We start from the raw sequence: 24,418 nt of genomic DNA on the forward strand, positions 1-24,418 counted from the left end.
CTCCTAGATGGGCCCGGTGTTTGTGTCGGCCACTAGGGTCGCTTATCTTACTCACACAGCGACCTCGGTGCAAATTTTAGGACTAAAAATAATATTGTGAGGTGTGAGGTATTCAGAATAGACTGAAAATGAGTGGAAATTATGGTTTTTGAGGTTAATAATACTTTGGGATCAAAATGACCCCCAAATTCTATGATTTAAGCTGTTTTTTAGGGTTTTTTGAAAAAAACACCCGAATCTAAAACACACCCGAATCCGACAAAAAAAATTCGGTGAGGTTTTGCCAAAACGCGGTCGAACCCAAAACACGGCCGCGGAACCGAACCCAAAACCAAAACACAAAACCCGAAAAATTTCCGGCGCTCATCTCTAGTATAAACCATAATCGTCTGGTCATATGATGAACATGCCGGCTTGTAGCAAATAGATAAAGGGTTTACGCATTTCTCTGCCTTTAAAACCATTCGGCAGCTTCCTTAGAACACAAATTGCTTTGTTCCCTACATACTACGGTGATTAAGAAAATTGCACACAGTGACTTTTACGGGACAAGTCAATATATATTCTGGTTATTAAGCAGTTTTATATTCACCTGATTTCCTGATATGTCCACATAAAAAGGAATTGCTACCAGTGGACGGGAAGAGTGAACACGCTTATAAAATTGGGCTCACGCACGAGTAAAATATATTAATAATATCCAGATATGTGTGTATTATAAAGGACATTCTGCACTATAGCTCTGCTACTAATTTTTAGATACAGAAATTGATCTGTTTTTAAATTGTATATTTTTAGGACTGTATAAACAATGGAACATCTTTGATTATATTTACCGGCCGGTACTAATACTAATAATCATTTGTCTTAATAAATTAAAAATTGCATATATTGTTGTATTGCATATTTATTTATAATATTTTCATATCAGCGCCTTCACTCCTTATTCAGTTTATGTGTGTCTCCAGAGTCAGGGGTTCAGAGATAAATGCCCTGGTCTGGGCAGTCTGAGAATATTGTCATTGTTGTGCCTTCCGTGGATCAGCAATTCATTCCATCTCCCACCTCCCTCTCTTCCTACTTATCCACCTTTTCCACCAAAATCCTGGGTTTGAACACTGTGCGACCCCGTTTACAGTGCACATTCGACCCAGGTTATTCCCGATCGGCCCGTTTCACACCGCACCCGTGTGCAGTGTTTGTGTTCTGCCGGGGCTTGGAGATTACAGAATAACCTGGGTTATTCCAGCAGTAGAAAAGGGGTATTACCCTTCTTTCTCTCACCTTCTTCTTTTCTTACGTCCCCTCCTCTACTCTTCTCTCCTCCATTCTACACACACAGCTGCTTTACACAGGTTTCAAGGTCAGAGGGGGCACCATACACCCCAATATCTTATTTTGTTGTTCACAAAAAAAACCAAATTACGAAAGAAAAAGAAAAAAAAACATGAGAGCTTAGCTTCCATTAGACATCAAAGCTACTCATGTTTTTACTAGCATTTTTATATACATGCCAAATGGATTGCTAGTAAAAAGAGCAGTGGGTATGGAGAAACTAAAAATAATGCCATATATGTGTTCAGTTAGTCGTATCTATGGTTTACAAGGGACTTTTTCTATGTTTTACACACCCTAACACAATATAGTGATCTGTCCCTCTGCTCCGTGTCAAAATGGACTAGAAGAGAGAAGCCCTAAAGCCCAGGCACTGTTTGCTGGAGCTGCAGGGTAACCATAGTAATGGAGGTGTGCTGACATGACATGTGTGACCTCCGACCTTATGCACTACTGCACATGCGCGTGTGAGAGACTGTGACAAAGACACACTGCGGTACACACACTTATATATATATATATATATATATATATACACACACACACACACACACGCACACAGTATATCACTGTGTCACCATTGCCGGCTACCCTATGCACTCCACTGCCACCACTGTGTGAATGTGCTCCAGATACCGCACAACACCTGTATTAACCTGTTCCTGGCTGTATCTGTCATACTGTATGTTCCTGCGTAGTATTCCTGCTGCATTAATCCTGTATTGACTAGCATCCTGTGTTTTACCTGGTTAGTAAACCAATCCCTGGTTAAATTACTCATTATGTGGATTGACCTCCATCACACACCATCACCCACTGCTGACACCAATCAACACACTGCCAATATGCAGAACGGCCACTTGTCATGTGTTACTGCTCCCTTATGATAACCTCGGGGAGAACAGGAGCGCACCGCTATAATCAATGGTGGGGATGTAAATGTACTGGCTTGTGAGCAGATGTTCCGTACAACAGGAAGTACATTTACATTACTGCAGCACCATGGGGTAAACAAAATGTATAGACAATTTGGGTGTTAAAATGTGTGTACGAGTCCTCAGGGGTCACAGGAATAAGATACAAGTACAGTATGTGGTACTTACCTTTTTCTCATGTTCCCTGACAATACTGTGGACACCTGAAAAGTGAAAGTCACATCAAGATTGATTTCTTTGTGCAAATAAAATCTACATTTTACAATACATGTTGTAGCTAGCCAATGTGATGTACTTATTGAAAGCTGAGTTAGGAATAAATAAAATATCTGGCATTTAATTATGACATTAACTTCCATCATATTTGCAAACAGCGTAATCCCCCTTTTCACTTGTGCTTTGCGCTCCGGTAATATCATCGTGAGCGCTGACTGGGCAGAAGGATCACAGAGGTTTTCAGAGCGAGCGAGTACTTGTAGCATGGCCGACCCATACAAGTAAGTGCACTGGCACATATACAGCTGATGTAAATGACCCCAGTTTTTCTCTTGATCGCACACATGTGATTTCCTCTATTACTCACCCAAGATCTTGACCAGCAGGGAGTGTGGGTAGGCCTGGAAGTGCTGGATGTATTTGTGCAGGATCTGCAGTAAGAAGTGAACCTCCCTCTTACTCTGAGTTTTCAGGAACAGACGCTTGTCATTCCTGAAAGCAAAGAACATCCAGACTAAGCTCATGCGACATTGCAGAGGTCCACAGTTGAGGTGGATCATAGCTGAATAATGTATACATCATTATAATGACCTCTTATGATATATCAGGGGCTTGGGCACCTGTCACTCTCTCCAGTAGCTATAGATTTACAAGAATATTGCATTCCCACAGCTGAAGCCACATCCCACATCTTTAGGGTAAGATCTTAATTGGATGTGAAATTTCATTAAAGGCCAGTATTCACGGCCCGATTTGGGGAGAGATGTGTGCTGAGCATGCGGGGGGGAGACGGGGGGACCGCTCATTTCACCCAGCGGGTTGAGCCTGCATGGCAGGCCAATCTAGTACCAGCGATAACGATGCTCGGGGCTGCGCATGGCTATCGCTGTAGGGGGTACACACGGAGCGATCATGCTTAAAATCTGAGCAATCTAGTCAGATTGCTTCGATTATAAGCAGCGATCGCTCCGTGAGTACCCCCCTTAAGTGAAGCTGCTGTGACATCACTGGCCTGCGTCCTGCCTATCCCTGTGTATGACTCCACCAATCCATTCAGTGCATTTCTGCAGAACAAGACTGGAAGCCTGTCAGATGTGACTGTTCACATAGAGAGTATGATAGGCATATTTAGCTACCTCTAAACTTATGTATCTATCCACATGTTGGTCATTGTTTGGGGTGATTCACAAAGGAAACCTGTAAGGGTTCCACATATAGGCACAATTTTAGGACTGTAACGTCCAATGAGATGAGAGTTTACATTTATTACCAAGTCATCATCAAAATCGTCATTTCGGCCCTGGAGGGTCTTTGTCAAGACTGGTTTACTGGAGGTATGTCAGCACACATACTGCAAGCTGCCTGCGTGTGCTGACATTCAGTAAACCCGTCTTGACAAAGACCCTCTGAGGCTAAAACATTGGCTTCAGTGGCATAACTACCATGGGTGCAGGGGATGCAGCTGATATGGGGCCCGAACTGCTACCACGGTCCACAACTCCCCCTGCATCCAGTCACGCACGCAATGGACTGCCAGGAACAAGGGACACCTGTTCATCTGCTGGCCAACCAGTGCTGCATGCCTCCGTTGGTGCTTTGATCGCTGGTCCCTCCCTCCTGAGTACCAGCCACCAATAGGAATGCACAGGGGGCGTGGTGTACTTTGGCAGCCTCAATCAAATATTTTTTTAAGCAGCCTAATCGTAGGTAGCACTGGCAGCCAGAGTGGGCGCAGTCTGCAGAACCACTGCTGGTCACAGTGATCGGGACAGGGGGAGAGGGCAGAGCTGCGGCTGGCTGCTATTCTTGACCTGATTGCTGGCAGTAGGGAGGCTAGGACTGCCCGGACCCCCTAGAGCTGCTCTTTGCAGTATTTCATTCATTCTCGCTGGAGGGGGGGGGGGGGGGGGGGAGTTAGGGGGGTGACTACCTGATAACTGTGGCCAGTCCTTACAGGACACAGGCAGAGCCGGAGCCATGGGTGCAGAGGTGCCGGGAGCAGCACAGTGGGCATTTCTGACTGGTCGCCGAAGATGCAACCATGTCAGAGAAAGCCCTTATGTGACCATGCCAAGCAAGTGGTTAAGGGGGCAAGTCCCTGTACTAACTCTGCCTAATCCTACCTTAGGGAGAGTTAGACACCATCTGTGGCTGTGCGGTGCTGAGAGGCTGGGTGCACACTGGGACAACAGCCGTTCCAACATTGGAATGAATGCCCGTCTGCCTAGGTTTCCCGGTAAACACTCCAGTGATGTTAATGAATAATCGCTCTAGTGTATGGGGACATGTAGCTGGGGGAATGCGATCTAACGTTAGCACATATCGTGAGTCCAGGAGCTGCCGGCGGCTGGCGGGGAGTTAAAGAGGTATCGCATGCACTCCGTTGCATGCGATACCTTGCTCTAGTGTATTGCTTGATAAACAGACCGGTAAAATCATTAACAAATCCAGATAGGGTAAGCCCTTAGGTAAATGTGTGGTAGATTTAATGAACTGGTATAGAAACAATTTTTGCAGAAACCTTAGTAACAAAGTAAGTACTCAATAGAAGCCCCATTAGACTTACGTCAGGAAGAAGTCAGCCTTACTCTTGGAATTGCTAATGAATTGTAGGTAGAGGCCACAGGAGGAGAGAGACCGCTGGTAACCTTCCTCTGATAACCTCAGGGACTGACGAAAGTGCCTGAACACGGGGCCTGCATACGTCCTCATAACGTAGCCCTGTAGAACATTAAGCCAATGAAGTGAGACAGGGGCCACAGGGTGGTGTAAGGCTGGGGTAGGCAACATGTGGCTCTCCAGCTACTATGGAACTACACATCCCAGCATGCCCTGACACAGTTTTAGCATGTCTTAACAGCAAAACTGTAGCAATGCATGCTGGGACGTGTAGCTTCACAGCAGCCAGAGTGCCACAGATTGCTACCCATGGTGTAAGGAATAAAAGAGCACAGGCGGAGGGATGACATTGGGCCTTACCTCATGGCCCTGTGTGAGTTTAGCACTGTAATCCTCATCGGTCAGACACAGCTGCTGCAAGAGATATAAAAATAAAAACAAAAACAAAACAGCATACTGTGATACAGACATCCAGCACATTCCCTTCCGCATTCATACCCCAAGTCCCTCTAATTATGTGCTCCGACAAGGCCAGACCGTGCAGGGGCGTAGGTGAGGTGAAGTGATGCTTACACTGTCAGCAAGCTCTCCAGTTTACACAATCGCACAGTATATACACAGCCTGCTGGGACTGAGCTGTCACACTGAGCTGGGTGAATGGAGGAAAATGTAAATGAATTACTGTAAAAATCACAAGACACTTGTGAATGACAGTGCACTTGGCTCTTTCACAGTGGGCGGGGCCACACCCTTTATCCTGGGCAGTGTGACAGTGACAGAGGAGAGTGAAGTGGGTGGGTCGGGGAAATTTTTGCAACTGTCTCATTTTTTATTTTATTTTTTTATAAAGGGAAAATTGTGATAGGGATTAAAGTGTACAAATGCTCCTGTGTATTCTGCTTCACCACAGTTGTGCTTTAAACATAGAACAAATACACATTTTTAGCATTTACCCAGTAAAAAAAACAACGCACAGCAGCAATCAGGTCTGAATCGGGACCTATCACAACGTAAGATCTGCGTTAAATACAGACATGATGAATATAATACAAATGTGAGAAAGCCATCAATTCTAAAGATCATTCATTCTACCCATGCTGGATCCCGGGGAGGTACTGTAGCCATTTTAGGCGCATTACACATTTCCAATGCGATCTGGGCACAGTGTTCACACCCAAGTGTGCTGTCAGTGCTACTGCGCATGCGTGATCCCGATGACCACACATGCGCTGCAGCCATTGCTGGCGAGGGTTCCGGGTGAGCTCTCCGCCGGCTACATCTGCAATGTGTAGCCCAGAGGTTGGTCAATCTGGCAGCATCGCATCCCCCATAGAAACCTACGGGGGTTGCGGCTGCTGGCGGGAATGGAGGGATCGCAGCAGGTATTAGAAATATTTGCTGTGATTTCTCTGTCATACATTCGGGGGATACTAAATATTTGTGGCCACCACCAGAAAATGGATGTTTTCAGGGAATAATCCACAAATATTTATTAATAAATGGGCCCCTAGGTGGGGTGTGGTATGAGTTGCTGGCGGCCTGGGTCCCCGGCGGCCAGCATACCGGCACCGGGATCCCGACCGCCGGCTTGCCAACAGTGGGGCGAGCGCAAACGAGCCCCTTGCGGACTCGCTACGCGCGCCACGCTATCTGTTCTCCCTCCAGGGGGGTCGCGGACCCCCAAGAGGGAGAAAAGGTGTCCATATGCCGGTTGACGGGATTCTGGAGCCGGTATACTGTGCGCCAGGATCCCAACAACCGGTATACTGAATACCACCCCCTAGGTGAGATCCTTGTAAAACCATTAGAACCATGTGTTGTTCGTGCTACTGTATACAAGTATCAAGATACACAATGCATGGAGACGTTGCCCTATATTTATGCTGACGTGACACCCCTACTCTCCAGCTGTAAGTGATGACATCACTGCTCACTAGATATAAGGATAGAAATTACAAATAATCATGTCACTTGAATATCATATTTATAAAATACGTGTAACAAATGCTATCACATGTTTAAGTAATCTGCGGCTTTCATTTGTTATTGGACTACTCTCTGTCATTATTTAACAAATCCTCCTAAAAGTAAATAGTCTGCAAAGCTTGCTATCAACCTACTATAGCAGTGATTCCCAACATCAGTCCTTATAGCAACCAATCAGATTCTACTTATTTTTATCTAGCACCTTCTAGAAGATAATAGAAATCAGCTGATTTGTTGCAATGGGCAACATCTCCATTACTAAAAACCCGCATTTTAGTAATTATAACCCTAACAGTCCAGGGTTTAAGGATATCCATGCTTGGGCACAGATGGTTAAATCACAAGAGCTGAGACATTAAGTAAGTCACATGTGCTCAAAAATGGCTATCCTTAAAACCTGGACTGCTAGTGTGCTTTGAGAACAGAGGTTGGGAACACTGTACTGTAGTTAAGTATTTTCTATTAAGCTAATTAATGATGCACGTTTTAGGTGTACCACAGAGAGGGGTTGTTGGCATGGGTGTATAGCCAGGCTTACCGTGGCATCCGTGTCTATAGTATCCTGAATAGCATCTCTTAACCCTTCTTTTAGATCACAGGTCAATGGGTAAAACTCATGTTCTTTGTCAATCTCAAAGAGCCCAAGTAGTTTCCATCGCTGCCGAAGTTTCCAAAATAACCTGCGCCTCCGTGAACTGCCACGGGACTCCCCCTGTCATAGAGAGGGGCACAGTGGGAAACAGTCATGTACAGATTATTGCTACAGAGAGTCACAGGAAAAGAAGAAACATCATTTAAAAGAAAAAGAAACTGTTGGAGTTCTGCTGGGCAGGGTGGGGGCTGGATTGTGAGTTATACATAATGATACAAGAGATAAATGGTCAGCGAGAGAAAAATTCAGAATGATAATACTACCGCAGATTTCTCCATGAAGAGGGACAGTGATCCGTACAATGGTTCCAGGCTCTGTCCTGCACAGTCAGAGCTTCTGTATCAGGGAGTGATTGGGAGCATGTGAGCCCTGTGTCATCAGCAGAGCATCACTAACATAGAAGGCACACTGGGCAGAGATGGGCAGGCACAGGAGGCAGACATAAAGCATGGCTAGTTAGGTCAGAGCCACAAACACAGGGATCCGATGAGGGAGAGACACAAACACAGGCACCACAGAAGGTGGGAAGAGTCACAGTCCACACACACACATTCCACATCAAGCTGAAAGATTCACACAATACAACTATCAGAAAGACACACACACCCACACATACACATAGACCACAGTTGGATGAAAGAGACACACACTACAACTGAACTATCCAAAAGACACACAACACAAACTGTACAAAATATACACACATGGTACAGCTGGCCGACAGATACACACACCCGCTACAGCTGACTGACAGACACATACGTGCTACAGCTGGCCTATAGACACACACGTGCACGCTACAGCTGGCCTATAGACACACACGTGCACGCTACAGCTGGCAGACAGACACATGCTACAGCTGGCAGACAGACACATGCTACAGCTGGCCAACACAGACACATGCTACATCTGTCCGACACAGACACGCGTTACAGCTGACCGACACAGAAACGTGCTGCAGCTGTCTGACACAGACACTCATTACACCTGGCCGACAGACAGACATGCACTACGGCTGTCAAACACAAGCATGTGTGACAGCTGGCTGACAGAGAGACACACACACATGCTACAGCTGACCGATAAACAGACACGTGCTCCAGCTGGCCGATAGACACACACAGAGCCGGCCCTAACCAATATGATGCCCTAGGCAAGATTTTGGCTGGTGCCCCCCTAGCACCACTGCTGGTTCCGCCTCTGACCTTGCACCTCTTTCCCAGCACCATCACTCCTCACCCATAGCAGTCCTTATTTTGGTGTTTGTACCCCCTATATTTTAAATAGGAAGTTTGCACATTTGGAGCACAGCCCAAAAAGGGGTGTGTTTTTGCTGGCAAGGGGCATGGCCACACAATAGTAACCCCAATTCCAATTACGCCACACAGTACTGCAACTTTATTCACATTTGATCATGCGATAGTTTCCATAATTCATATTACATCCCACAGTAGTATCACTTTACCTTATAAACGTTACTCCTCACAGTAGAGCCCCTTATTCACATTACATCACACTGAATTGCTCCTTATTCCCATTACATCACACACTATTGCTCTTTATTCACATTAGACGACACAGTAGTGCCTTTTCTATATGCAACTCCACATAGTAGAGCACCTTATACACATAATGCCACACATTAATAATGCATTTATACATATAATTCCACAGAGTAATGCCCCTTACACATGAGACACATTATTAACGTCTTTATAAACATAATGCGCCTTACACATGACAACCTTTATTAATGCCCTTTTACACATAATGTACCTTACACATATGCAGCACATTATTAATGCCCTTATACACATAATGACACACATAGTGCCCCCTACACATTTGCTGCACATTAATAGTGCCCCTATACACATAATGACACACATACAATAGTACCCTTTTACACATATGCTGCACATTATTAATGCCCTTATACACATAATGACATGCATTGTGCCCCTTACACATATTCCGAACAATACTGCACAACCAACCCACTCACATGCACACAGCAATCACACTGCCATTAACACTGTGACCTCTGCCTCTGCTTGGATACAGATGTGTCTCAATGCTAACGTCTGGCACCTTTTTTTAATCAAAATGCATCTTATTTGCATTGCTATGTGGCTAGGATGCACAAGCAGCTGCTACTGATTAAAATGATATGCAGCATGCCTATATACTGTGTGAGACTGTGGCTGTATCTGCATATGAAATGCTACACACAGAATATAGACATGCTGCATATCATTTTAATTAGCAGAAGCTGCTGATGCCCCTAGGCGTATCAAACGCCCTAGGCAATTGCCTAGTTTGCCTATACCTATGGCCGTCCCTGGACACACACATGTGCATGCTATAGCTGGCCGAAAGACAGAGGCATCACGAGGTGTGGTGACACCCGGTGTGCATTCTGCACTATCCCCCCATGCCGAAAAGGGGTGTGACCTAACAAAAGGAGCGTGGTCTCATGGAGGTCTCTGTTTCTTCACTCCAAGGGCATGTCCAGCATACGAGGAGATGCTGGCTGTCCCCAGAGACTATGCTGAGTGCAGTGCCGTCTCTTCATGTATGACAGGAGTCGAGTGCTACAGGTGAATATCACACAGCAGCACTCGGCTCCTGTCACTGCAGAAGAGCTGGCACTTTGGTGTCACTCGGCATGTGACGCCACTGCCGACAGATACCCACGCGCACTTGCTATAGCTGGCTGACAGACACACACGTTACAGTTGGCGACAGACACGTACGTACTACAGCTGGCAGAAACACAAACGCATTACCGCTAGTTGACAGACAGCCGCTACAGCTGGTCGACAGACACGTGTGACAGCTGGCTCAGCTGGTCGACACAGACACGTGTGACAGCTGGCTGAAAGACACACATACATGCTACAGCTGGTAGACAGACACGCGTTACAGCGGTCCGACACAGACACGTGCTAGAGCTGGCCGACAAACACACGCTTGCTACAGCTGGCAGACAGACGCGCTACAGCTGGCCATCAGACACACACATGTGCATTCTACAGCTGACCGACAGACAGACAGACACGCACAACAGCTGGCTGACAGACAGACGCATTACAGCTGGCCGACAGACAGACGCAAGCTCTATAGGTGGATGACAGACACATACACACGCTACAGCTGGCCTACAGACAGACAGACAGACAGTGCCGGACTGGGGAATGAAAGGTCCACAAGGGAATACAGTGGTAGGGGCCCAAATTTAAGTAGTGTGGATGGCCACAACTTCATTCATGATGCTTTGCCACCGCTAGAGGGAGGGGTGGGGCCCTCCGGCAATGGGCAATTTCCCCTGAACATCTGTGGGCCCGTAGGACCTTGCAGAAAATAGGATTTTAATTACCTACCGGTAAATCCTTTTCTCGTAGTCCGTAGAGGATGCTGGGGTCCATTTTACTACCATGGGGTATATAGACGGTTCCGCAGGAGCCTTCGGCACTTTAAGACTTTTCAACAGTGTGAACTGGCTCCTCCCTCTATGCCCCTCCTCCAGACCTCAGTATAGGAACTGTGCCCGAGGAGACGGACAACTTCGAGAGAAGAATTTACATTAAGCTAGTGGCGAGATTCATACTAGCTCACACCATACAAACCATGTCGCATAACATGGCCTTCAACATAACCCATGCTAACGTGCATGCATAACATAAACAGCAACTGCTGTAAAACATCTTAACACATGAGAACCTGTGTAAAAAAGACAAAACGTAACGCAGGAAAAAATGAGCACTGGGCGGGCGCCCATCATCCTCTACGGACTACGAGAAAAGGATTTACCGATAGGTAATTAAAATCCTATTTTCTCTTACATCCTAGAGGATGCTGGGGTCCATTTTAGTACCATGGGGATGTACCAAAGCTCCCAGTACGGACGGGAAAGTGTTAATGTTCCTGCAGAACTGACTGACCAAATTTAAGGTCGTCAGCCGCCAAGGTGTCAAACTTGTAAAATTTAGCAAACGTGTTTGCACCTGACCAAGTAGCTGCTCGGCAAATCTGCAATGCCGAGACACCCCGGGCAGCGGCCCAGGATGAACCCACTTTCCTTGTAGAGTGGGCCTTTACCGAACTTGGTAACGGCAATCCTGCCGTGGAATGAGCGTGCTGAATGGTACCTCTGATCCAGCGCGCAATAGTCTGCTTAGAAGTAGGACACCCAATCTTGTTGGGGTCATAAAGGACAAACAAAGCTTCAGTTTTCCTAATCCGAGCCGTTCTTGCCACATAAGCCCTCAATGCTCTGACGACATCCAAGAACTTAGAAACGGCTGAGGTGTCAGAAGTCACTGGCACCACAACAGGTTGGTTGATATGGAAAGAAGACACAACCTTTGGAAGAAAGTGCTGACGCGTTCTCAGTTCAGCCCTATCTTCATGAAAGATTAAGGACTCTTGTGAGACAGAGCTCCTAACTCAGACACTCGTCTGCCTGATGCAAAGGCCAACAGCATGACCACTTTCCAAGTGAGAAACTTAAACTCCACCTCTTGCAGAGGCTCAATCCAGTCCGATTTAAGGAACTGCAACACCACATTAAGATCCCATGGCGCCGCAGGAGGCATAAAGGGAGGTTGGATGCGCAGAACTCCCTTCACGAACGTCTGAACCTCAGGAAGGGAAGCCAACTGCTTCTGAAAGAAAATGGACAAGGCCGAAATTTGGACCTTGATAGACCCTAATGTCAAGCCCGCATCCACACCCGCCTGTAGAAATAGGAGAAGACGTCCTAATTGAAACTCTACCGCAGGGGACCTCTTGGATTCACACCAAGATACGTATTTTCTCCAAATACGATGGTAATGCTTGGACGTTACCACTTTCCTGACCAGAATAAGTGTGGGAATGACTTCATTGGGAATACCCTTACGGGCTAGGATCTGGCATTCAACAGCCATGCCGTCAAACGCAGCCGCGGTAAGTCTTGATAAACTAACGGCCCCTGCTGAAGCAAGTCCTCGCGAAGAGGAAGAGGCCGAGGATCTTCCAACAGTAACTCCTGAAGATCTGGATACCAAGCCCTCCTTGGCCAGTCTGGGGCAATGAGAATTGCCCGAACCCTTGTTCTTCTGACGATCTTGAGAATTTTTGATATTAGTGGAATAGGAGGGAACAGATACACTGACTGGAACACCCACTGGGTCACCAGTGCATCCACTGCTATTGCTTGCGGATCTCTCGACCTGGAACAATATTTCTGAAGCTTCTTGTTGAGACGAGATGCCATCATGTCTACTTGAGGAACCCCCCAACGACTTGCTACCTTTGCAAAGACTTCTAGGTGGAGGCCCCATTCTCCTGGATGGAGATAGTGTCTGCTGAGGAAGTCCGCTTCCCAGTTGTCCACTCCCAGAATGAAAATCGCCGACAGAGCTCTTGCATGTCTTTCTGCCCAGAGGAGTATTCTTGTCACCTCTGCCATTACCGCTCTGCTTTTCGTTCCTCCCTGACGGTTTATGTAAGCTACTGTCGTTACATTGTCTGACTGGATCTGTATCGGACGATCTTGAAGAAGATGCGCCGCTTGATGAAGGCTGTTGTACACAGCTCTCAACTCCAGAATGTTTATGTGAAGAAGTATTTCTTGACTTGACCATCTTCCTTGGAAGCTTTCCCCTTGCGTGACTGCTCCCCAATCTCGGAGACTTGCATCTGTGGTCACCAGGATCTAGTTCTGAATCCTGAACCTGCGTCCCTTCAGGAGGTGAGAACTTTGTAGCCACCACAGGAGTGAAATTCTGGCTTTTGTCTACAGGATTATCCTCTGATGCATGTGTAGATGCGATCCGGACCACTTGTACAGTAGGTCCCATTGAAACACCCTGTCATAGAATCGGCCATATTGTAGAGCCGCGTAGGCCGCTACCATCTTCCCCAGCAGGCGGATGCACTGATGAATCGACAGGCGTGCTGGTTTCAAAATTTGTTTGACCATCTTCTGGATTTCCAGAGCCTTTTCCACCGGTAGAAATACTTTCTGTACTTCAGTGTCCAATATCATTCCCAGAAATTATAACCTCATTGTCGGTTCCAACTGTGATTTTGGAAGATTTATGATCCAGCCGTGCTGTTGAGGGATAGTGCAATGTGTTGTACCAACTTCTCCCTGGATCTCGCTTTTATGAGGAGATCGTCCAAGTACGGAATTATGTTGACTCCTTTTTTGCGAAGGAGAACCATCATCTCTGCCATCACCTTGGTGAATATTCTCGGAGCTGTGGAGAGCCCGAAAGGTAATGTTTGGAAATGGTAGTGGCAGTTCTGGACTGCAAACCACAGGTATGCTTGATGCGGAGGAAAAATGGGAACATGCAAGTAAGCATCCTTGATGTCCACCGACACTAGAAAGTCCTTTTCCTCCAAGCTGGAGATCACCGCTCTCAGGGACTCAATCTTGAATTTGAACCTTTTTAAAATAAAGATTCAGAGTTTTTAGGTTTAAAATCGGTCTGACCGAGCCATCCGGTTTCGGCACTACAAACAGGCTTGAATGAAATCCTTGTAAGGAAATTACTCCGTCTTGACGTAATTTCTGTATTGCGTTCAGCACTTTTGTTCTGTCCTGGACAGAAACTGGTAAGGCTGATTTGAAAAATTGACATGGGGGAAGGTCTTGAAATTCCAATTTCTCCTTCATCCACTAGGGGACACTGGAGCGCAGTTACAATGGGGAGATAGTATGCAGTAACTGGGAGCTGGCACTTTAAAACTCAAACACTGTGGCTAGCTCCTCCCTTACTATGTTCCCCCTCCAAGCCAGTCTTATTTTAGTGCCGAAGGGAGCTGGTCACACTTGGGTTCTCTCTTAAGGATTATTATATTTTTTTTTTCCTTTCTTCTTTCTTCACAGACTGGCAGCTCTGCCACTGCCAGTCTGCACCGCGGGAAGCTGCAGGCGGGGTCCCATCGCAGCTGCGTGCGGCTCGGGATGGGCCCCGGCTGAAGGAGACACTGAGCTCTCCGGAGCTGGCCGGACACCGCTGCGTGTGGCGCGTGTCGGGGCCGCTCTGTCGGCAGAAGATACCGGCAGCACGGCAGAGGTAAGTATGTGCGGCCGGACACCGCTGCGTGCGGCGCATGTCGGGGCCGCCCCACCGAGAGCAACACAGCAGTGAGTAAAGAGCTGTACTTTAGGGTGGCTATTATTTTATGATTTTATTTTTATTTAACATGTGATGCACAATAGCTACTCATGTAGCATAGTGGTACAGTGCTCTGCACTACAATGGCTGGGTCCTGGGTTCAGATCCCCATCCACCAGAGATTCTAATTTTCCCCCCGTGCGGCTCACACTCCACGCGGCTCCCCGCTCTTGTCACTGGTCCTGGCAGCCACGGCTCACACTACCCGCTCCCCGCTCTCCGCCGCTCCCTTGCTTTGATGACTGGTCCCGGCGGCCGCGGCTGGCTCCCCCGCTCTGATGACTGGTCCCGGCGGCTGCGGCTCGCTCCCCCCGCTGGGATCCCCGTTCAGCCTCCCGTGGCCATAGGGGTAGAGGCAGAGGTTCCACAACCTCAACCCAGTCAGAGGTTAAGTCCTCCACCACTACCACCGCATGACGGGCTTCCCTCCCACCTGGGAGACCACAGGGTGGGGGCTCGTCTGTGGGACTTCAGGGAGGTCTGGGTACAGTCCTGTCCAGATGCTTGGGTCAGGGATCTCATCATTTGCGGTTACAAGCTCGGTTTTCAAACCCGACCGCCCCAGCGTTTTTTTACCACGGGTTTACCAGTTTCCGACAACAGAAGAGTTGCCTTACAGGCAGCGGTCCAGAAGCTTCTATCCGCAAAAGTATTGATCCCTGTTCCCGCTCATCATTGAAAACAGGGCTATTACTCAGGCCTGTTTCTCGTACCGAAGCCGGACGGCTCGGTCAGACCAATCCTGAACTTGAAGGGTCTCAATCCGTATTTGAGGGTATTCAAGTTCAAGATGGAGTCCATCCAGTCTGTTATTGCGGGGTTGGAACAAAATGAGTTTCTTAGACATCAAGGATGCATACTTGCATATTCCCATTTGGCCTCCTCATCAGGCTTTTTTCCGGTTTGGATTCAGGACGCTCATTTTCAGTTCCAGGCCCTTCCGTTCGGTCTCTCTTCTGCTCCCAGAGTGTTCACAAAGGTCATGGCGGTCATGATGGCCCTACTTCGGAAGCAGGGTGTGACGATTGTTCCCTATCTGGATGATCTGCTCATAAAGGCGAGCTCGGCGGAGCTTTTACTTCAGAATATCCGGATAACGCAGGACCTTCTGATTCGGCACAGGTGGATCCTGAACTTCCCGAAGTCTCACTTATGCCCCGCATAACGGTTGCTGTTTTTGGGGATGATTCTCGACACGGTCCGTCAGAAGATTTTCCTTCCTCAGGACAAGATCCTGTCTCTGCAGACGCTGGTAAGGTCGGTACTTCGACACCGTCGGGTGTCAGTGTATCTGTGCATTCGTCTTCTGGGAAAGATGGTAGCGGCGTTCGAAGCTCTTCCGTACAGTCGCTTCCACTCTCGACCGTTTCAGCTGTGTCTTCTACATCAGTGGTCAGGATCTCATCTGTTCCTTCATCAGCGGGTGACGTCTCCAAAGGCAAGGTCGTCGCTTCTCTGGTGGCTCCAGTCGGCTCATCTATTGGAAGGAAGACGGTTCGGAGTGTGGGATTGGACTCTCCTCACCATGGACGCAAGTCTGCGAGGGCATTGACCCTCGAACATCGGTTTCAGGGGCGCTGGTCGATCCACGAATCCGCTCTCCCCATAAACATTCTCGAATTACGGGCGGTATACAATGCCCTACTTCAGGCACATCACCTGCTGAGCGGTCAGAGTTCAGTCCGACAACGCCACGACGGTAGCGTACATCAACCGTTAGGGCAGCACTCGCAGCCGTGCGGCGATGAGGGAGGTCACCAACATCCTTCTCTGGGCGGAGGAGTATGCTCTGTCCTTCTCGGCGATATTCATTCCAGGAGTGGACAATTGGGAAGCCGATTATCTGAGCCGACAGGACATGCACCCGGGAGAGTGGTCACTCCATCCCCAGGTGTTTTGGCAGTTGGTCCGCCGGTGGGGAAAACCACAGATCGACCTCATGGCATCCCACCTGAACCATCAGCTGCCTCTTTATTACTCTCGAACGAGGGACCCAGCGGCAACGGGTGTGGATGCCCTCACGGCTCCTTGGAATTTCCAATTCATTTACCTCTTTCCTCCTTTCCCGCTGTTGCCTCGGGTTCTGCAACGCATCAAGAGAGAAAACGCTCTGGTCCTCCTGGTGGCTCCAGATTGGCCACGCAGGGCTTGGTACTCCACCCTACACCTGTTGTCAGTAGCCGAGCCTTGGCCCCTGCCACTACGGGACGATCTTCTACAACAGGGTCCTTTTCTTTATCCAGACTTACGCAGGCTACGTTTGACGGCGTGGCTGTTGAGAAGGCCATCTTGAAAAAGAAGGGGATTCCTCGTACGGTTATACCAACTATGCTTCAGGCTAGAAAGTCAGTCACATCGTCTCACTACTACCGTATTTGGAAGGCCTATGTGGCCTGGTGTGAACGTCAAGAGTTTTCTCCTTCAGTTTTTCGCTTAGCCCGCCTTCTCAGTTTTTGCAGACGGGTTTCTCGGCAGGCTTAAGACTGGGTTCACTAAAGGTGCAGGTCTCTGCTCTTTCGGTTTTCTTCCAGAAGAAGTTAGCCTTTCTGCCGGAAGTTCAGACTTTCTTTCAGGGGGTTCTACGAATACAGCCTCCCTTTCTCCCTCTGACAGTGCCATGGGATCTCAATCTGGTCCTCTCTTTTCTGCAATCTTCGTTGTTTGAGCCTCTGGAGTCAGTGGAGATTAAATATCTCACCTGGAAGGTGGTTCTTCTCCTGGCTCTTGCTTCGGCCAGACGGGTGTCGGAACTTGGGGCTCTCTCTTGTCGACCTCCTTACCTGGTGTTTCATGCTGATAGGGCCGAGCTCTGTACTCGCATGTCTTTTTTGCCTAAGGTGGTGTCCGATTTTCACATCAATCAGCCACTTGTGGTTCCGGCCCTCTCGGTGGACTCTCCGGATTCAAGATCATTGGACGTGGTCAGGGCGCTCAAGATCTATGTGGATAGAACTTCGGCTATTCGGAAGTCCGACTCCTTATTTGTTCTATACGATGCTGCCCGCCGTGGTTGGCCGGCTTCTAAGCAGACTTTGTCTCGATGGATTCGGCTGACCATCAGACAAGCTTATTTGGCAGCTTCTCTGGAACTTCCGTCTTCAATTTCAGCGCATTCTACGCGTTCTGTGGGGCCTTCGTGGGCGGCTGCCCATGGGGTATCCATGACTACTTCATGTCGGGTGGCTACTTGGTCGGGCCGACATATACGTTTGTCAAATTCTACAGGTTTGACACTTTTGCGGCTTCTGCATCTCAGTTTGGCCGAGCGGTTTTACAGGACTCTCAGCGCTCTCCCGCCCGTCTTGGGAGCTCTGGGACGTCCCCATTGTAACTGCGCTCCAGTGTCCCCTAGTGGATGAAGGAGAAATCAGGATTTTGGTACTTACCGATAAATCCCTTTCTCCGATTCCACAGGGGACACTGGACGCCCACCCAGCGCTGTTTCCTCCTCTTTTTTTTTCGCTTAACGGTTCGCAGATCACTATGTGACTGCTTGTTTGGTTCAGGTTAACCTTTTGTTAGTAAAATATTTGTACCGAGCGCTGAAAAGATTAAATATATATATAAAGATTTGTAAAAAACTTGTAAAAAACAGTGGCACCTGTAAAGAAAAATACTGTTAATATAACGGTGTTTACAGCTCCTTTTGGAGAATTTTTGAGCTAAGTCCGTCCCGATTCACAAGATGTGAAAGATCTACCTCTCCCTAACTACTGACCGGTGCTCATGCAGGGCTCCAAGATGTAGTATGGTACGTCCTCTTCTCCCGTACCGCTGCGTCCAGCGGTCTGGGATCGCGGTCAGTTGTCAAGTCGCGGCCCGATAACGTCACACTGCGGTTCGGCGTCGGGGAGTTCGGGCCGGTCAGATGGTCGACTGTAGCTCTGTGCCTCCAACGCGTTTCGTGCGTCACCGCACAACTTGTAGGGTCTTGATTCAATATTTCATAAGTATCTTGATCTTCTAGAAGACGGGTGGCACCTTTAAGAGATGAGACGTCGCCATGTTCCCTCAACTTGTCCTCCCGCCGGATCCCGCGAGATCTGCAGATCTCGCGGGATCCGGCGGGAGGACAAGTTGAGGGAACATGGCGACGTCTCATCTCTTAAAGGTGCCACCCGTCTTCTAGAAGATCAAGATACTTATGAAATATTGAATCAAGACCCTACAAGTTGTGCGGTGACGCACGAAACGCGTTGGTGGCACAGAGCTACAGTCGACCATCTGACCGGCCCGAACTCCCCGACGCCGAACCGCAGTGTGACGTTATCGGGCCGCGACTTGACAACTGACCGCGATCCCAGACCGCTGGACGCAGCGGTACGGGAGAAGAGGACGTACCATACTACATCTTGGAGCCCTGCATGAGCACCGGTCAGTAGTTAGGGAGAGGTAGATCTTTCACATCTTGTGAATCGGGACGGACTTAGCTCAAAAATTCTCCAAAAGGAGCTGTAAACACCGTTATATTAACAGTATTTTTCTTTACAGGTGCCACTGTTTTTTACAAGTTTTTTACAAATCTTTATATATATATTTAATCTTTTCAGCGCTCGGTACAAATATTTTACTAGTGTTCATTTAAACAGAGCTGCTTAGACACACACAGCGCAGTTGTTTTTTAAATTTTATAACCTTTTGTTAGGTTAGGTTCCAAGTTGGTTTGGTGTTATCCTGGTTTACAGGGCGGCGTTAACCTCCTCTACTTTAATGTTAGTTTATTCCAGCTCTCCTCGGGCACAGTTTTACGTAGACTGGCTTGGAGGGGGAACATAGTAGGGGAGGAGCTAGCCACAGTGTTTGAGTTTTAAAGTGCCAGCTCCCAGTTACTGCCTACTATCTCCCCATAGTAACTGCGCTCCAGTGTCCCCTGAGGAATTGGAGAAAGGGATTTATCGGTTAGTACCAAAATCCTGATTTGTAACCTTGGGATACTATCTGTAATATCCAAGGATACAGATCTGAGTGAACCCAGACCTGGCAGAAGAACAGTAGACGCGCCCCCACCCGATCGTACTCCTGTAGGGGAGCCCCAGCGTCATGCTGTGGTTTTAGCAGAAGTAGCTGTTGACTTCTGCTCTTGCGAGCCTGATGGTGTAGTAGGTTTTCTAGCTCTTCCTCGCCCTCTACCTGCAAAGAAGGGGGTACCTTTTGCCTTTTTGGACTTGTTGGGCCGAAGGGACTGCATCGTATGAGAATGATATCCTTTCCTAGGTGGAGCAGCTGCGGAAGGCAGAAATGCTGACTTGCCTGATGTAGTTGTTGAAATCATGGCATCCAGCTTGTCTCCAAAGAGGGCTTCTCCATTATAAGGGAGCGCCTCAATATTCTTTTTTGATTCCGCATCAGCATTCCATTGGCGGATACATAGCGCCCTGCGGACTGAAATTGCCATAGTGGAGGATCTTGAACTCAGCAACCCAACATCCTTCATAGCTTCGACTAAGTAACCTGCTGCATCTTTGATATGGCCGAGAGTTAGGACTATTTCATCCCTGTCACCTGTGTCTATATTAACAAGTAAGTTGTCTGACCATTTTTCTACAACGTTACCCACCCACGCACAAGCAATGGTGGGCCTGAGCAACGTTCCGTTAGCCGTACATATGGATTTTAGGGTTGCCTCTAATTTACGGTCAGCCGGATCCTTTAAAGAGGCTGATCCTGGGGCAGGCAAAACAATTTTCTTTGACAGCCGAGAATTTGAGGTGTCTATCATTGTGGGTGTCTCCCATTTGTGCCTGTCTTCCTCAGGGAAAGGCTACACTACACGTATCCTTCTGGGAATAGTAAATTTTTTCTCTGGATTAGACCAGGATTCTTCAAAGAACGCATTCAGATCATTTGAAGGAGGAAAAGTCACAACCTGCTTTTTATTTAATTTAAAATAATCCTTTTCCTCTGGGACAAGTGTTGTTTCAGGAAACTCCAACACTTCCTTTATAGCAACTATCATCGATGTATGTTTTTGGCTAATTTGGGGTCTACCCCTCTCAAATCCCCAGTGTCGACATCAGTGTCGGAATCTGTGTCCCCTTGCATTATTTGGGCCATAGACCTTTTCTGGGAACTGGATGGGACCCGAGTGGATGGTATGGAGGGGTCAGTAAACAGTGCATCCTCCACCGACTGCCTCCAATATTTAGTCTGTTGTTCAGAATTTCTTTGCAAGTATTGACATATTCTACTGCAACTTTCTCACCCACTCCGGCTCCTGAGAGGGAAGGGCCCCCATGTTACCCTCTTGTGCATCTAAAATGGGTTCTTCCGGGAAGAACCCTCCCCGATGTCTGACACGTTATACCCTTTTATACACACACACCCCTATCACACAGGAAAGCTATCGGGGACAGACCTAAAGTAAAGTCTGTCAGAGACACAGAGGGATTTGCTAGTCCACACACTGCGCCCTATATGAAATGTATAATATTTACACACTTACAGCGCATATATCAATATAAGGCCCGCAGACCTAATTACAATGAACACTCCCTTCCCCCTCTATAACACCCTGGTACTTGTGTCAGCCGTGTCTTGAGGAGAAATCAGCGTTCTGGATCCTCACAGTGGCGTTCTGCAGGAGAAAATGGCGCCTAGTGAGTGAACTGGTACATCTGAGGAGAAGCTCTGCCCCTTTGTAATGGCGCGTTTCCGCCTCAGAAATGGAGTATCTTTATACTGGCCCCCGGGGGTAGCATAACCTAATACACTTAGGATGTGCCTTTTGACCAGTGAGAGTAAGGTATATACATGCCGCTCTGAGCGCGCGCGCGCTCTGCACCCGCTGCCGAGAGACATGGCACAGAGCGTCCCGCTGCGCTGTACCTGAATGCCGCCAACATTGACCGGAGGAACCCTCTCTGCAGGACTCCGGTAGATATACTCACCAACCTTCTGTCTTCTGGCTCTGTTAGGGGGTGGCGGCAGTGCTATGGGAGTGAACGCTGGCCAGGCTTGGGCCGTGTTCAGTACCCTTCAGGAGCTAATGGTGTCCTGTCAGTGGAAGCAGAACCATTAACTCACTGAGAAGTTGGTTCCTACTCCCCCCCCCCCCCACCCTAAGTCCCACGAAGCAGGGAAGCAAAATAAAAAACCTAAAAAAGTATTTTTTCCAGCAGAGCTCTGTAGAGTCCAGTCTCACAGGCACATTTTCTAAACTGAGGTCTGGAGGAGGGGCATAGAGGGAGGAGCCAGTTCACACTGTTAAAAAGTCTTAAAGTGCCGAAGGCTCCTGCGGAACCGTCTATACCCCATATTACTAAAATGGACCCCAGCATCCTCTAGCAGTGGCGTAAGTTTGTCCCAGTTGCCCGGAGGCAAGAAAAATATTGGTGCCCCCCTATAAATATATATATATATATATATATATATATATATATAGTTAGAATTCTCATGCTTCCTTTATAGGAGCAAATAGCTTCATCAGTAAGGTATCTGCTTCCAGTGTGTCTATAATAAAGAGGGTGTGATTTGTAAGGTGTAGTGACTAGTGGGGAAGTCGGCTACAGAAGAGATACCGGCTGCTGTCATTTAACTTAATTGATTAAAATTGCTGAACACACGGAACAGGAGGAAAGGTGCCCCCTTCAAAGCAGGAGCCCGGCGGCAGCTGACTCCGTTGCCTCCCAGAGTTCTGCCTCTGTCCTCTAGGACATAAGAGAAAGACACACACATATGAGAAACTACACCTGGTTGAAAGACAGACGCATACACCACAGCCCACGATAGATAGATAGATAGATAGATAGATAGATAGATAGATAGATAGATAGATAGATAGATAGATAGATAATATAATTGAGGCACACACTGGGCAGAACACAGTTGCACATATACTAGGGAGAGAACCCAGACAGTGATAGTTTGCTATTGCAAGGGCTTGCAGGCAGAGAGGCACCACAGAAGGAAACAGCATAGAGGCACAGATCACATTTTTACCAGTTAATACATTTTGCATTATTGACCCTGATCGGAAATAAGGTGTGATGTGGAATACAGGTATAACAGGGCAGGGTAAAGGGGGGACATAATCACTGCTCACCTTCTTAATCATGGCTCTATGGACTGAGTCAGGTCCTCCTTCCATTTCCATTATTAGCGGTGTGACAGTACTCTGCCCCCCTGTGCCCTCATGCTACACTCAGTCACTGTGTCTACTTATTCCCTTGTGTCTTTAATATTACCGCCCAGTCCTGCACCTGCTTCCTCTGCTCTCACACACACACAGATCTTCATCCCTTTTAATTGCAGAGTTTTTCTCTTCTGCACACTACACACATTCCCTTGTGCCCAGCCCAGTCCTGCCACTGGCTCACCCTCCCTACTCATTACACTCCACTAAACTCAGTGGACACCGTGCCCAGCCAGGCATGTTCCACATGCATCAGAGATAGGGCGAGGTGTGACCAGAAGCGTTGCCCACCTCCCTGCGCTCTCCAGTGACAGGGAATAATCCACGCATTAAGAGGCTCAGAGCGGAGAAAGCTCTCTGAACCACCTGCTCCTGTAGATCTGCAGAGATGATGACCAGATACTCCCCTGCCCCATACGTGTAATAGACTGTTCCAATATATCACTGCTGCGGCACACAGTGGATGACACACGAACCATCCCATAGACAATTTCAGAGGAAGAAATAACATTCTGCAAATGTCAGCAACCAGCTCCTAAGCCTATATGTATCTGCCCAGACTGCTGTCCAGTTAATATTTAAAAGGAACGGACATTTCTGTTTTCATCAATTCTGCCGGTGATCAGACTGACTTTTATTTGTTATTTTATTAGTGATATTAATAAATGTTTTTACCTGTTTTCACTAATCCATCTCAATTTAGTATTAATTGAATTCAGCGCTGCTATCTTCTCTTTATCGCCGACTGCAAGATACCAGCTGACTGGATAACACAGGGAAGAAGCTCGTTATAGCAGCAATGAGACATTCTATCTATCGAATCTAAACCTCAGTAAGCACCTGTCATACTCTGCCCAAAGCATACCTCCTAACATGACCCTGTCCAGGAGGGACACATTGCTCTGCTCCTGGACTTCCCTTTTAATTTATGATTGCCATCACCTGTGCTGAACACCTTTCTTATCCATTTACCTGTTCAAAACAGGTGCTGGCAATCATAAATGAAGAGAAAAGTCCAGAAGCAGAGCATTTTGTCCCTCCTGGAGAGGGTCATGTTGGGAGGTATGCCAAAGGGCGTGTCTAGTTCCACAACTGGGCGTGTCTATGCTTGAATGCTCGTTGTTTTGCTAGATATTTTTATATTACACATACTTGCCTACCTGACCCTCTCCATGAGGGAGAAAATGCTCTGTTCCTGGACTTTCCTGGTAATGTATGATTGCCACCACCTGTGGTGAGCTAGTTAATTGATAAGAAAGGTGTTTCATCACAGGTGATGGCAATCATACATTACCGGGAAAGTCCAGGAACAGAGCATTTTCTCCCTCATGGAGAGGGTCAGGTAGGCAAGTATGATATAACAGTAACA

General features: G+C 47.7%; 1 protein-coding gene across 8 annotated transcripts in view; it reads right to left on the bottom strand.

The window, feature by feature from the left end:
• Positions 1 to 24,418, bottom strand: part of PIP5KL1 (phosphatidylinositol-4-phosphate 5-kinase like 1) — a 158,594-nt gene that overhangs the window by 45,124 nt on the left and 89,052 nt on the right. The window contains exons 1-6 of one of the 8 annotated variants that reach the window (XM_063936656.1): positions 22,960 to 23,387; positions 7,630 to 7,803; positions 5,466 to 5,516; positions 5,053 to 5,207; positions 2,854 to 2,978; positions 2,439 to 2,473 (exon numbers count right to left, since the gene is read on the bottom strand). In XM_063936656.1, coding sequence (XP_063792726.1) covers positions 2,439 to 2,473; positions 2,854 to 2,978; positions 5,053 to 5,207; positions 5,466 to 5,516; positions 7,630 to 7,803; positions 22,960 to 23,010 — 591 coding nt within the window. In that variant the 5' untranslated portion in view covers positions 23,011 to 23,387. Of the gene's footprint in view, positions 1 to 2,438; positions 2,474 to 2,853; positions 2,979 to 3,928; positions 4,029 to 5,052; positions 5,208 to 5,465; positions 5,520 to 5,678; positions 5,720 to 6,058; positions 6,123 to 7,629; positions 7,804 to 8,006; positions 8,264 to 22,959; positions 23,388 to 24,418 lie in introns of those variants that run through there. The other 7 variants (XM_063936654.1, XM_063936657.1, XM_063936658.1 and 4 more) reach the window with 7 other exon arrangements.

This window comes from Pseudophryne corroboree, chromosome 8 (assembly GCF_028390025.1).
Source record: "Pseudophryne corroboree isolate aPseCor3 chromosome 8, aPseCor3.hap2, whole genome shotgun sequence".
Classification (NCBI taxonomy): domain Eukaryota; kingdom Metazoa; phylum Chordata; class Amphibia; order Anura; family Myobatrachidae; genus Pseudophryne; species Pseudophryne corroboree.